We start from the raw sequence: 14,894 nt of genomic DNA, 5'->3' as shown, positions 1-14,894 counted from the left end.
CCTACCTCGGGTATACCAGGTATAGGCAAAAAGGTGAGAATATTTAATTACATTAAGAAGTGCAAATAGTAATGCTTCAAGAGGCACATTTGGAAAGAAATGAGCATGTGAATTTGATAAAGCAAGGATTTCAGAATGGATATTCAGCATAAAATGTCGGGCAGAGGAAATTGGGGGGGGGTGCTCCAGTTGTCAATAGGATCACAGGAAGTTACTAGGCTATTAACCCTGAGGCACTTACAAGCCTAGCCAAATTTAGCCCATGTTCTGACAAGTCAGCACCCGATGCCCCTGTCCAGCAAGGACACAGGTGGAATCCCAGAGGTGTATTTTGTGTTCCCCATCCCGTTATCCAGGTTCCACTTAAAAAGGGTTAATGAAGTACTCTGCTTGACATGGAAAGGGAGTCTGTTCCACAGAAGGGAGAGTTTCTGGGACACAAATCTGTCCAGCCAACAAGTCTTATGTCACAGATCACGTTGAAGTCACGCGTGCAGGTTACTCCAGTGGAGTTAGACTTGTGGATGCGCAGCAGTCCCATCAAGCTGGGGTCTGAGATTGCTTTGTATGCCAGGCAGAGGTCACTTCTGAGGAGATTGAGTAGAGGGACCAGGCTTTTGGCCTGTCCATATAGGGTTGATGTGTGATACCCTGGATTCTCCTGCTGAGTGACCTCTTTGGTCTCTTCAGCTGTTGCACGTGCTTTGTGAGGTACATGCCAAAAATGACATTATACTCAATAATAATGGGTCTTATAAGGGAAGAATACAGGGATGTTGACCACCTTTTCACTGGATGAGATGCTCTTACTAATGAGGTGGGCCATGTAGAAAGCTTTTCCATACATTGGAGACAATATGGTAGTCAAAATAAAGTTTGCTGTCAATCTGGGTATATATTTATATTCCACCTAAAACTGCTATTATGGAGTTGAAATAAATTATGGGAGTTATCAGTTTTCAGCAGGGAATGTTACTTATAGTTGGGGACTGGAACTTTATTTGCAACAGTAAGGATGTATCTGGAAGATCTAGAAGGGAAAATGTGACAAAAGAGGGTAGATTTCTGAAGAAATTAATGAAAATAATTGACATGGAGACTTGAATTAAGTAGTAGGAACTCAGAGAATTTACATATTCCACAAGGTGCAGTTAATTAGGCTAGTCTAGAGAGGAATTAGATTTCACTGGAATGTGTGCATTTAATTGAAAGCTTCAACGCACATCCAATAACTATTTCAGATCATGCACCAATAATAACTGGGGTAAAAATGTAATGTAATGAAGTAAAACGAGACAGTGGCACTTCCCTACTTCCCTTTTCAGAGATATATTTGAGAAATGATTAGTGGAAATTATTTCAGAGTTATTGGAGAAGATAAATATTTCTTCAGAAGATATAGCTAGTGAGTGGGATAAAATGAAAGTGGAGTTTAAAAATAGGGTAGAAATAAAAGAAAAGGAAGTACAGTTAAGTAATAAGAATGCTTTAGAGAGGCTGACAAAGGTTAAAGTGCTGCCGAATAAGGAGGGTTTTAAAGAACAAGAGTTTACGCAACGTCACAGTGCTAAAGAGAAAATAAGGGAGTATCTGGATAATATGCATGACTTTAGAAAGATTGCTGTTAAGCAACTATTTTTCCATAATAACTCCAGAGCACAAAAACTTTCAGCATGACTTGGGCGCCAAAAAAGAATCAGCTGTCGCCAAGCTCGGGGACCCTATAACAAGAAAAATTACCAGAGTTCCTATAGAGATATTGGAGAGATTTCAGGGATTTTATTAAAATTTGGGTACTTGCGTATTATCGCAACCAAATTTTTGCGCTAACAGCGGTTGTTTCCCGATCAGTAAATATATTGGTAAATGTGCTTGAAATGGAATACAGTGTGTTTTCTTTAACAAAACAGGTTGTTTTCCGGAGGGCTATCAACACGAAGTACACAACATACTGTTGTTGTTTCTTTGTGCTCTTTACTGGCAGCGTGTCACTTCTTGCAAGGCTGCCCACTGAACATTCTGTCAGCCAATGCTGTGAAATAGCCATACATACAGTTGCGAATCACAGTTGAGAGTGTGGAAGGTAGCTTAAGCCTTACTGGGTACAAGTGACTTTGTTCGAAATTTCAGAAGGTAGACAAGCTTGAAAATCCGTTTCCTGCTTTGTGACATACTGTCCTCATCCCCATGTCATACTTTACATCCTCAAAGATGACATCCCCCTTTTAAAATGCTCTCTCTGGTGTGAGTTTCCCTTCTGGGTGCGTAATGGCTTTCAGGAAGTAATGGCAAATGACAACAACCGGCTGTCCCAGCTCTGCGAAAAGTAACTCCTTTACCGTGTCACAACCTTTTATTTTGGTGTCTCCTGTTGTGCATGTCTGCCTGTGTCTGTCAGTAGCCCCTGTTATCTGTTCTTCCTATATCTTTGCAGCCACTGTGAAGTGCCCAGCCAAGAAACTGTGGTAAAACATAACCGGCATAGAATCTGGTTGCGAGAATTTGTATCGGCAACACCTTCACTAAAACATTAATTTTTCAATTTTTGAAGTTATAACCCTGCCTAAACCAACTTCAGTATAAAAGAAAATGGTGTCTATTTGGTTTTCTTTGTATTTTCGGTACTATGTAGACATTGAAAAGCCAACGGTGTTACCGCAAAAATCTGGTTGCGATAATACGCAAGTACCCAAATTTGTATAAAGCAGGTAAATGTGGAAATCCATAAGTATTTCTGTTTGTTTTTTCCTGAAGACTTAAGTATGCCAAGGTTGAGGTAGATGAGGCTCAGCAATTAAGAGTTAAGCTATGAGAAGAGGTGTTGTGTAATCTGTCTACAGGAAAGTCTCCAGGAACAGATGGTATTGTTGTGGAAGTTTTGAAGTCCAGGAGGAAGAAAGTGATAAAGATCTGGAAGGTTTTGTTTAAAAGTATATTAAAATGAGGGGAAGCATGAACATGAAAAAAAGCTGTGGTGGCTCTAATACCTAAATATAGTGAAGACCCATCAGACCCAGCTTCATGTAGACCCATTTCAATTTTAAACCAGGATTGTCTGTAATAGCTAAAAGAATAGCAAAGGTGTTGCCAAAATTTATATATGTATTGATCATTGTGGATTTGTGGAGTGGATGCAAACATTTGACAACATTAATAGCACAGTGATGTTCCAGGGGGAAGCAGAAAGTAAGAAAAGTACGAAAATACTGCTGCTGTTGGTGGGTCTTGATGCAGAGAAAGCATTCAACAGAGTAAGCTGGGGTTTTATATTAGGGCAGTAGAAGCATTTGTAGTCCTTGAAATAAGGTTAATTAGGAGGATATATGAGGGATTCCAGGCAAAAATTAAAGTAATAGGGTTTCTCTGTAATATGCTGTCTGAACCGAGGTATCGGACAGGGGTATCCCTTCCTCCTTGTTTGTGTTTTATTTAGAGCTACTAGCAAAGAAAATAAGGGACTCAGAAATGTAAGGATATAATTGGCATGGTACTCCAGAAAAGTTGGCTTTATTTGTAGATGAGGACTTTTCGGTAATTTGTGAACATTGAGACTGTTCCAAGTTTTTTCAGGATCTAAAATTAATGAAGATAAAATTAAGGCTATAGCTGTACACTTATGTACCCACACACGAATTTGTTCAGCATATTTATGGGGACACGATAAAATGAAGTATTTAGGAGTACGGGTTAAAAATTGAGTCTCTTAAATTGAGTCTCTTGTGGCAGATGAGGATATGTGGGAAGACAAAAGAAAAGACAGTACAAAAACTGAGAAACTGGAAGCTTTTGTTTATGGAGAGCAAGATACAAGCAGTGAAAATGTTTAGTCTGTTTAATTTTATGTACAGGTCAGGCATATTTTTTATCAACCAGAGGAGAAGTTGTGGGTAGTAATTAAAAGAATTGAAGGATTTTGTCTGGACATGGAAGAGGGCAAGGGGCAAGTGGAACAAGGTGGTTTACAGTTACTGATTTGAAGGGATATTTTAGAGCTATACAGTTACGGCTCCTATACATAAAACAAGCAGAAAGCTATAGTTTAAAGTGGAAAATGATAATGATAAAGCAGGGGAGAAATTCAAGAAATGAGTGTATGGAATTTTAGATGCAGATCCTTAAGGAGAACATGAAGTAGCCAAGAATTAAGCCAGTATGAAAAAGGGGATTCTGCTCATTAGGTTGACTGCACTTGGGGTACAAAGAATGAGGAGGAGGGGACTGGAATTTACTGTAGAACTTGGATTGATATCAGATTATAGGCAAAGAGGAAGGGATATGGAAATCCTAAATGCAAGACCTGCTCTGATATAGTTTTTAGTTGAAACTGGAGTAGAAGTTGCTGTTAAGGAATAATTTAGTAGGACAAATAAAATATTGCGCAGTAATTGTAGGAATCCGAGAAGGTTAGAAAAGGTTGGGAAGAGAGATTGGATAAGCAATTCACAAGGAACCAGTGGGAGGACATGTAGGTATGGTTCCGAAATAATTCAACAAAGTTTAGAAGATTTAGGATTTTTGCTTGGAAGTGTTTACATAGGTATGTGTATACCCCAAGCAGACTCCAAAGAATTTTTATTGGGTAGATGGCAAATGTAGGGAGGTGTGATGGGGGACAAAAGAGGTTGCTGAGAACATACGATCTGATGTCAGTCTTTACCTAATCCTTGACAGTGGGTTAGATTCCAAACCTCTGATCAGTCGGCCATTGCTTCTGCTCGCGCCTTCCAAACTCTTGAGCCAGGCTCTACCCATAATGCTCCTCTCAGAGCTTACCTCAGATCTCGTTTGCCGCTTCGCAGACCAGACACAGTCTTTTTCTTCTCTCAAGCCTTGGCCATATTTGAGTTTTATCTTAATTCAGACTGTTTGTTTTCTTTAATCACTGATTTTTTTCTCTCTAAAATCTATTTATATTTCTTTATATTATCTACCTGCTCCTCTCTTACTTAGCGTAGCTATATTCTTCTTTCTAACATGGTTGAGTACCATTGTTGGTACATTTTTCTTTACCTTTTTTAAGGTACCATCTAATACCATTGTTGGTATTCCCCCTCACTGTCCATTAAAAAAAAAGCCTTTCTATCTGTATTCTTTCCACTTGTGTCATGTGATTGTGTGACACTTTTCTATCTGTCATTATAGCTGAACAGCACGAACAACAAAAACCTGCTAAATCTTCTAAAGGCACCTCTGGATTTACGAGGTGTCAGAAATGTGAGGGCAAAATGCCCAACTCTGATGGGCATACCCTATGGGTATATTGTCTTAGGAAGATCCATCTCCAAGAAAACTGTTTTTGTCACAGGTTTTCAACCCGAACCTTGACTGAAAGGAAAAATAAGTTAATCTTAAAGGGAATTCTCAAATCCGGATTTGACAAGGCCATTTATGAGTCCAGGGCTGAAACTAGCATTTCTTCTTCATCTTCATCTCCTGCTTTAAAGGAAAGGCCTTCCTCGGTTCCAAGCTCCTCGGAACCAACAAGAAAAATTGCTAAATCTACCTCGGTACTGAAGAGATCATCTGCACTGGAGGGTTTATCTAGAACTGATTCTAAACTGGCCTTGGTGCAGACAGCTCCTACTTCAGCACCTACTGATGTATTGGTACCAAAGCAATTAGGGCTGCCTCTGCTCCCAAGCACATCTTATTTTGCATCCATAGACCTGTTTAAAGACAGACCCCTAAGTCCTTTTATGGAAGTGAGCCCCCCCCCCCAAATCTCCTTCTGCTGCATCAGTTCAGTCTACTAAGAATCTCTCAGAGGCAGATATTATGAGACTGGTGGATCAGCTGCTGACGAAGAGGGAATTGTCCTCTGTTCTGGGCCACACCGGCATCGGAACCATTCTTCCTATGTCACCCCCATGTCCTCCTCCAACTCTTGCTGAGCTTTTGGAGCCCTCTGTTCCAACTCTCCCGGCTTCGGCTGTCTCTGTTCCTGTAACATCTTTGTCTCCGGTTCCGAGAATTGCCTTGAGTTCCTCTGAGCGTTTGGCACTGGAGACTTCCCGGGGTCAAGACACTCTTGATTTGGGTCCGAGGTGCATGGTACTCTTTCTACTCCTTCGGAGCTATCCATGTCCCTTGGTGCCTCAGCCTTTGTAGCGTCGACCAAGGCTTCTGTTCCAGAGGCTGCCTCCTCGATGCGGGGTGTGACCCCAGTTCCAAAGGAGTCCATTTCTGTTCCGGGCTCCCATTCCTCTACAGTGGAGCCAGCCTTCTGGATTATGGAGAAGGCCTTGTCTATTGGAGACTGTCATTGCCATTCCTGTCGAGATAGATTTCTGCATCTCCTCAACCTGAGCTACCATCAGTCTCATCCCTAGGACAGAGGGCGCAAAAGTCCCAGGTAACACCTACTTTTAGTGGTGGTCTCTACGGATACTTCCCTGGATCATTCCCCCAAGGAAGTCCCTGCAAAAAGTAAGTGCAAGAGGAAGCACTTAGACTCCCTGGAGGAGTCTTTCACTGAAGATACTGATTTTGATGAAGGGGCTGGTTCCCCCAGGTCACCCCTGATGATAATTCCTTCGGGTACATCCTAGAAATCCTCAGACAGAGGAGTGGCTGGTCCTCTACCCAACCTTCCTTGGAGAAATCGGTATACCTGGAGGCTTTTCGTGCCCATCCCTCTACTTCTTGGATCTCTCCACCTGCTGACTATCTCATTAAACTGATCACTCAGCGGACAAGGTAGATGCCCAATACCATAGAGCCAATCCCTAAGAGGCCAGATCATGTACGATCAGCTCCTAAGGATGAACCACATTGATCCAAAGGAATTCCCGTTGATGCCATGGTGATAGTGGCAGCTACCAAAAAGGAACATGCTGAGGAAAGCCCTACTATCCATCCTCCTAACAAGGAGTCTAGAACTTTGGATAGATTTGGGAAGCATGTTTATGCTTCAGCAACCTTCACACTCTGGTCCTTTAATTACATACCAGGTTACAGAGGGATCTGATCAAAGAGCTCTCTGATACCCTCTCAGGATCAGTGGCTGAAGGGGTACGGGACAAAGTTACTCCTCAGCTTTGCAACCCTTGAAGCAATTTTTAACTCGTCCATGAGGCTCGTGCTCATGCAGCTGAAGGGGACGACTAGGGCATCAGGTTCAAGCATAGCCATCAGAAGGTATTCCTGGATGTGTTTTTGCGACTTTGTGGAGCCATTTAAAGCATAATTCGTCAACGCTCTGTTTGACGGATCTACCCTTTTTGGTCTCAAGATAAGATACCCTAGCCAGATGTGAAAAGGATGTCAAGACCCTTTCTACTGTAGGCATATACCGTTCTCCTCTCTTCAGAGGCCGTACTGTAGGAACCAGAGGAGTGGGAGACTGTGGTTTAAAAAATCCAAAGGGCCATTCCAGTATTCACAAGGCAAAGACTTCCCCTGGGGCAGAGGGGGGGGAAGCAATGGAGGACGCCACCCTAGAGGCAGAAATGGACCACAAAACCAGGGATCCAGGGAGTCTTTCTCTGGTACTTCCTACCAGCACCCCTGAATCGGGGGCCCGATTGCCCATTTCTGGAGGCTGTCGGGGGACGACTTTCTCTGCATCAGTTTGCCTGGCAAATGCTTAAGACAGGCAAATAGGTGCAGGGAATTATAAGAGGAGGTTACAAAATCCCTCTAACACTACCCCAAAACCCCAGAGAACTCCTGGATGTGCCACCCAGTCTCAGGGAAGCAGCAGTCCCAGAAATTCAAAGACTGCTAAGCAAAAGTCATCCCAAAAGTCCCACCAGACCAGAAAGGATCCAGAATTTACTCTATAGATTCTTTAGTGCCTAAGAAATCAGTGGACTGGAGACCTATCTTTGATCTCAGCCAGTTCAACAAACTAAATTCCAGATGGTCACTGTTCAGTCAGTACTTCCATTCTTGGAAAAAAACTAGTGGATGTCCTCTGTCAACCTCCAAGGCACTTATTATCACATAGAAATCAAAAAAAGAGCTCCAGGAGATTCTTGCGCTTCTGGCTTGGAGCCAGTCATTTCCAATTCAAAGTGCTGCTCTTTGGACTCGTCACAGCCCCTAGTGTGTTCACCAAATGCATGGCAGTGGTAGCAACTCGTCTCAAGACTGCAAGGATTTCGAATATTTCCATACCTTGATGACTGGCTCCTCACTACTACCACCAGGCATCAGAACAGGCAAGAGATTGCACCATATATCTCTGTACAGAATAACTGTAAGTTTCAAAAAATCCAAACTTCATCCCTCTCAACAGCTGGATTTCATTGGAACCCACTTAGAACACTGTTTCGGGAATTGGATCTCTCCTCCAGAAAGGCTACAACGCATCAGATCCCAGGTGGGTCACTTACTATGGAACAAAAAGGTCTCAGCAAAATTAGTTCAAGCATTAGGCTCCATGGCAGCAGCAATCACTCTAGTTCCCTTGGCGAGATATCACATGCATATATTGCAATGGCTACTAGTGTCCCAGTAGTCGCTCATGCACCAATCAGTGTCTCAGTTAATTATGATTACCAGTTGCTGCAGACAGGACCTGTTGTGGTAGCTACACTCCAACCAGATTCTCTTGGGTCGCCCATTCATTCTTCCCCAGCCCCGAGCCATAGTGACCACAGATGCTTCCCAGATTGGGGGGGGGGGCATTATCTGGGAAGAGCAGTCCAAGGCATGTGTTTCCAATTGGAAGCCAAGTCTTGCACATCAATGACCTGGAGATGAGGGCAATGCTGTTAGCGTTGCAAGTATTCCAAGATGTCCTTCCTCTAGGAAGAGTAGCAGTTAAGATGGACATGTCGGTAGTCTGGTGCATAAACAGGTGGGAACCCAATCTTATCCACTGTGTCGAGAAGCACCGAGTTTGGCAATGGACGATTTCTTCCAGTCAGTTTCTCACAGCAGTGCATATTCTGGGGAGCTCCATCGTGATAGCGGACAAATTGAGCAGAATCATTCTGTTGTCTCATGAGTGGTCTCTCAATCCAGCAGTGGCGAACAACATTTTTCACCACTGGGGCCAACCTTGCTGCTATCTTTTTGCCTCTACTCTAAACAAGTGCAGAAGTTACTTTGCCTAATCCCCCCTTGGGGGAGTCACCCAGAGATGCTTTTCTCCACGATTGCCACCCCCCCGGTCTGCTCTGTGCCTTTCTCCCCAATTCACCTAATTTCACAGTTCCTAAAGAAAGCCGAAAGGATGGAAAATTCAGTAATCCTCATTGCCCCCCTTCTGGCATCGATAAGTTTTGTTTCCCTTCCTGTGGCCTCAATTCAGAAACCATGGATTCTGGACCCAGCTCCACATCTGCTGTCTCACCCAGAGGGCATGGTGCATCCAAATCTCCAATTTTGAACTTTTCATATAGGACTGGATGGTGCTTCTCTGTCACACAAACTTTGTAAAGCATTCTTAAAAGGTCTCCTAATGCTAAGACCTCCATTTAAAGAACCTCTTCCCCCTTGGGATCTAACTGTAGTTCTTCAGGCCCTTACTATGACCCCTTTGAACCATCAGCAACTTGTGACTTAAAACATCTGTCTTGGAAAACTTTATTTTTGGTGGCGATCACTTTTGCCTGGAGAATCTTGGAGCTACAACCCCTATCGTGCAACCCCCTCTACTTAATTTTTCATAGAGATAGAGTTGCACTTTGAGCTAATCCATCTTTCTTGCCCAAGGTTGTCTCCAAAACTAATATTAATCAGACTCTACAGTTACCCGTCTTTTTCCAACAAAGGAGAATATGCCCTCCACTTAACATACATAGACAATTACATTTTTATCTCCACAGGACTTAAGACTTGAGAAAATAGAACCAACTATTTGTGGCGTTTTCTTCTTTCCATCTAGGTAATCCAGTTTTGAAGGTTACCTTGGCTAAATGGCTTAGAGACTGCATCACATTAATTTATCCTTCTAAAGGACTCCAACTTCCAAAACCAGTTCAAGCCCATTCTACAAAAGTAGTAGCTACATCTGCAGTCTTTCATGCCAGAGTTTCTTTAGACGACATTTGTGCAGCAGCCCCTTGGTCTTCTCGTCATACCTTTATCGCTCATTGCAAATTGGATCAGGTCTCAAGGGGACGAGCTTCCTTTGGCTGTGTGGTGCTTAGGAATATTCTTATGTGAGACCTTCCAAGACTAAAGTAGCTGGGGACTCTGTCCCCACTGTCAGGGATTGGGTTAAGATTGACAACATCAGATAAAGACCATTGTCTTATCATATTGTTCCATTTGTGTTGTCGATCTTCACCAATCCTTGACATCCCCACCCTCCTCTTCCCATCCTATGACTTAGTAGACCGAGTTTAGTTCTTGGCTAGTTTCCTTTCTAAGGACTTGTTTCTGGCCTCTGTTAATATGCCTGTAATTTAACCATAACTTTTTACATCTGACTGCCACTTTTTGGCAAACTCAGTCCGAGTTTATCTCTGAGAGGAGCATTATGAGTTAGAGCCTAGCCCAAGAGTTTGGAGGGCATGAGCTGAAGCAATGGCTGACTTGGTTCCAAGGTTCGGAACCGAACCCACTGTCAAGGATTAGTGAAGATCTATAACGCAGATGTAATGTTATGGTAAGACATTACTTTTTTGGGGATGCAATGATTTGGCAGACTTAAAAATTCCCTACAGAGTACTCTGTCAGCAATTTTGTTTGAGCAAATGGGTGCATCTAAGGAAATGATTTTTTGAGCTGAAATACAGGATCTGAATTGCCTAGACATATAGTAAGGCATTGTTAAGATTGCTTTTTCGGCAGTCACCAGAACTAGTTACTAAAAATTAAAATCAAGTCTAAACCAACTGTATTTGAAGTAGTGAATATTGTAACAGATATAAAAGAACTGGATATGGGATCTTTTGAAAAGGGCAGGAGCAAATTACATAGAAAAAAATGGAAACTGTGGGAACAGTGCATGCAGAATAATGTTTTGGAGGAGTGAGATTTAAGGAAGGCAATAATTGAAGCTGATGTAATGGATTGATTGTACTGTTGAATGTAGGTGTTGCATAATGTTTAGCTTTGAACATGTTGATATGGTTTGTTTTCCTTTGTATAAATGTTTTCCTATGTCTTCAGTGATAATTCATTAAAGGTGTTAAAAAAAATCTTGCTTGGGTAAATATTGATATTGTCTTAAGACTAAACCTTCCCCCAGAATCTGTAACTTTATTTCACATAGTTTGAAGTTTCTGATGCAGAAGACTTCACTGAATGCTTCCTGTTTTGAAATGATCCCCTTTTTCTTCCAGGTGGTGAAGGCTTATGACAACCATGATCAAGAGTGGGTAGCCATTAAGATCATAAAAAACAAGAAGGCATTTCTAAACCAAGCGCAGATTGAGTTACGATTGTTGGAGCTCATGAACAAGCATGACACTGAAATGAAGTATTACATAGGTAAGCAAAAGACTGGCTGGATCACGTGTAATGTGAGCTGGAGAAAACTAGTTGTGATGCCACTGTGCAAACAAAGCAAGTTAAAACTGATGCATTCTCATTCATGACTTTTGGGAGTTAATGATTCCTGTCTCCTAATGTGGGGTTTACCAAGCATGATTTTTTTAAACAAAGATAAAAGTAAAAGTGGAGCATGCACCATTTACATTTCTTTTATACTGCACAAGAGTGATTGGTAGCCTGACCATCAGTTATGTGCATACATTTTCCAGTGCCTTGTACTTGCCAAACAGGGAACATATGTTTTATCTCCATTAAGTTGCCTTCATTACCTTTTCTACTTATTTGAGAAAAACCAGGTGTCATCTTGCAAATGTTGTGCTCATCTTAAAAAAAAAAAAAATCATAGGACTGGTAGGCCTTTAGTGGGGGAATTTTAGTCTAAGGAATTTGTATCCTGTTTTGTGGGATATTTTTCCTGTAATAGTTGTGTTAAGCATCAAAGTTACATGGGAAGGGAGTCATGATGGGCAAATGTCACTTTGGCCTCTGTCAGCCTTTTGATGGTCTGAGACCACTAGTTGCATTGAAGCATAGTGTTGTCCCCTGCTTACATGTGTCTGTACCTTTTTAATGGCTGACAGTGGGATAGCAGTCTTTTACCTACTCAACCCTCACTAAAAATTCCTCCTACATGACAACCAGACACTTGCTGCCAAAGTGTGTACCAGTAAGGGAACTCTCTTCATCCTTGCTATTCCCACTGTTTTTTGCCCAGCAGCCCAGTATTTTGTATGAGGGAGTGATGATTACTGCACTTATAATAAAAAGTGTTAAGCTAACTGATCTTTCCTCCTTGTATCCCCTGAGACAGGCACTTATCCAAAGGATGCCTTTACCTCTGGTGCCTGTCAGTCATTTTTTCTGAAGAATACATAGAAATGTAACAGAGGGTGGAGACCTACTCCAAGTATTAGAACTCCTCCTACTAGATAATGGGTATATTTAGCTGTAATGCTGTTAAGCTTTCTGTAGTTATTTTCTTGTCATTATGTATTCTCACCCACAACCCACATACATCCTCCCCACCCACCTGCTGACTATTAAGCCCCACGTATCTGACTCGAGCTAATTTGTTCCCTATTGTTGGGGAGTCCATAGCCTCTTGACAGAGAGAGTCCGAGGGATCGTCATTGAGGCAGACATCGGAGAGTTAGTGCTTTTGTGGGATCCTGTCAGAGTGAGCATTTTGTGCAAGTCTGTAATCATTGTACTGGATGGAATGGTGTGGGTGGACAGTAGGCTATCTGCATCATCATGGGAGCACAAAATGCCCTCCTTTGACTGCATTCTGATGTGCTTATGAAGGCTGCTGCCAGGTGGTGTAGTGCGTCTGTCTTTGCTTCCTACTCTACCCTGCCAGTCCTCCCCTGGCAATATTGTCACGTCTCTGTTCAAACTGGTATCCTCTACCATAGTTAAGGCTGTGTCTCTGCAGTGTCTTCATCCTAATTGCCTTCATTATCTGAAGACTCTGCTATTCATATACCTTGATCCTTTGTATAGCCATGTATTTGCATGTCTTTAGGGGATACTACTCCTTTCCAAGCTCAGGGCAGTTCCATAAAGGTGGTTTGCACAATAACTTCCCTAATCACACTGTTTTACCTTCCTACTAGAGTCATTCAAACAGCTGTGTGTGAAGATGATCTTTCCAGTCTGGCATTTGTCAGCTATTGGGTGTTTTTACTTGGACTGTGGGCCCATGTCAACCTTTGAATGCTTTTTGTTTTCACAATTTTCCTCAGTCATCTCATCTGTTTTTCTAGCATGCCACTTTCCTTTGAACGGTCTCAAATTAGTGGTTTCTTGGGAGGTTAATCCGTATCCCCTGTGCTCTAGCTCTCCTTTACTTGTCTGATTGGTTTGTGGCTTTACTTGGCTGTGGAGTATATCCTCATCCAACATGCACTTTCACTGCCTACTTATGCATGGTCTAGTTCATTTCTTTTTAATGTGGTACCAGGCTGTAGTGATGTCCTTTAATGTATGCATCTTCGCAGATACCCTGGTTGAGATAGATGACATACCTCCTCTGAGACCTCAGAACTTTTCTGCCCTTTGAAAAATGATTTCCTTCTGACCCATGGTCTTATTTCTCCCTCCTGAGATTTGTTTGTTGCAAAACCATCACTCAAGTCTCTTCCAGGCACTGCAGTGACTTTCTAATTCATAATGGTGTCTCTTTGTTTGCTAAGACTTATGCACAACTTCTGTATTCCTTTTTGAGAGACTGTATCCTTGGTCTGCTTTTTCTGTAAACCATTTAGTAAGTGTTATGCACCTTGTCTCAGAGCTTTGGCACTGTAGCTGAAGCTTGGCAGTCACTTTCTAGATTTTGAACAGAACCTTAAATAGTCTGAGCTCATATTTCTTTACTTACTTTGTCAAAATATGCCTGGGACGTCAAGGACTTTTTAGCGTTAATCACCAAGTTAAAATATTAGATTATCCAAATACTAGTATCTTGTGAGTGTTCTGTGTAGGAGTACTCCCTCTTCAAGCCTCTCCTGTATGGATTTCCATGTGTGAGAAGTTATCTTAAGACTCTGCCCTACAGGTGAAAGAAGTAAAGCTGCCAGTGTCTGATATGAAAGTTATATACTTAACATACTGATAGTGCTACAGTGGCTATTTCATATCATTCACCATTCCCTACCTCCTTCCACCCAATTCTTTTTGTTTAGAAAAGGTTTTTTTTCTTGTTTGCTTTCCCCCCCTTTTTTTTCTTTACCATCTCCGTGCAGGCTTGTGAGATCTCTAGTTGTCTTTGGATACGGTGCATTGTGGGTAAAGGAGAGTGGCTAGGATGGCCTGGGAAAGTTTTATGATGCAGTCTTAGTTTTACAGGTGAAGGGTATAAAACTGCAGATCTGTTTACTGTAAGTACATAATGTTTGTTTCTAAAGTTGTATTTCCCTCAGTACCTGGATGACTGCAGTATATTTTTCTACCATTGGTGTAGTGAGACCTTTGGTATAGGCAGAGTAGGTGGTGCTACCAGAATTATACCTGCTACAGGGATTCTTCTGTGGTAGTGCTTTTTTAAAAATAGTTGTTTTGACTTTTTTCCTAGATGAGTCTACTTCATTTACTGCACCTGTTTCTTTCACAATTAGTTTGCAGTCTGTTGTGCTTTGGTAGGGCTTCATTTTTTAACTGATCTTAACTTGCTACAAGAACCACGTTCAAAATTGCATCTTTTCTCCAAAAAGAAAAAAGGTGCGTCGATAGGTTCACTTCAGATTATCAAGATAACAAAAACTCGAAACCCATATGGTCGAGACTATATGATCGAGTTTTTGGAAACTCGAAAAGCTGAAGTGAATTTAAAAAAAAAAAAAAAAAAACAGACAACACTACGTTTCTGCAGGGGGGGCAAGCCCCCCTACACCCCCCACACCATCCCTTACTTACGTATACGAACTGTGAGATTGCACTACATT

General features: G+C 41.9%; 1 protein-coding gene across 1 annotated transcript in view; it reads left to right on the top strand.

Moving 5' to 3' along the window:
* Positions 1-14,894, top strand: part of LOC122808389 (dual specificity tyrosine-phosphorylation-regulated kinase 1A-like) — a 337,526-nt gene that overhangs the window by 227,963 nt on the left and 94,669 nt on the right. The window contains exon 3 of the mRNA XM_044079355.1: positions 11,241-11,388. Within this exon, the coding sequence (XP_043935290.1) occupies positions 11,241-11,388 (148 nt within the window). The remainder of the gene's footprint in view (positions 1-11,240; positions 11,389-14,894) is intronic.

Source organism: Protopterus annectens, chromosome 8.part0, assembly GCF_019279795.1.
Source record: "Protopterus annectens isolate FY-2018-M chromosome 8.part0, PAN1.0, whole genome shotgun sequence".
In the NCBI taxonomy this organism is placed as follows: Eukaryota; Metazoa; Chordata; order Ceratodontiformes; family Protopteridae; genus Protopterus; species Protopterus annectens.
The sequence above is the reverse complement of the archived record's forward strand: the minus strand, read 5'-3'. Positions and strand labels throughout refer to the sequence as shown.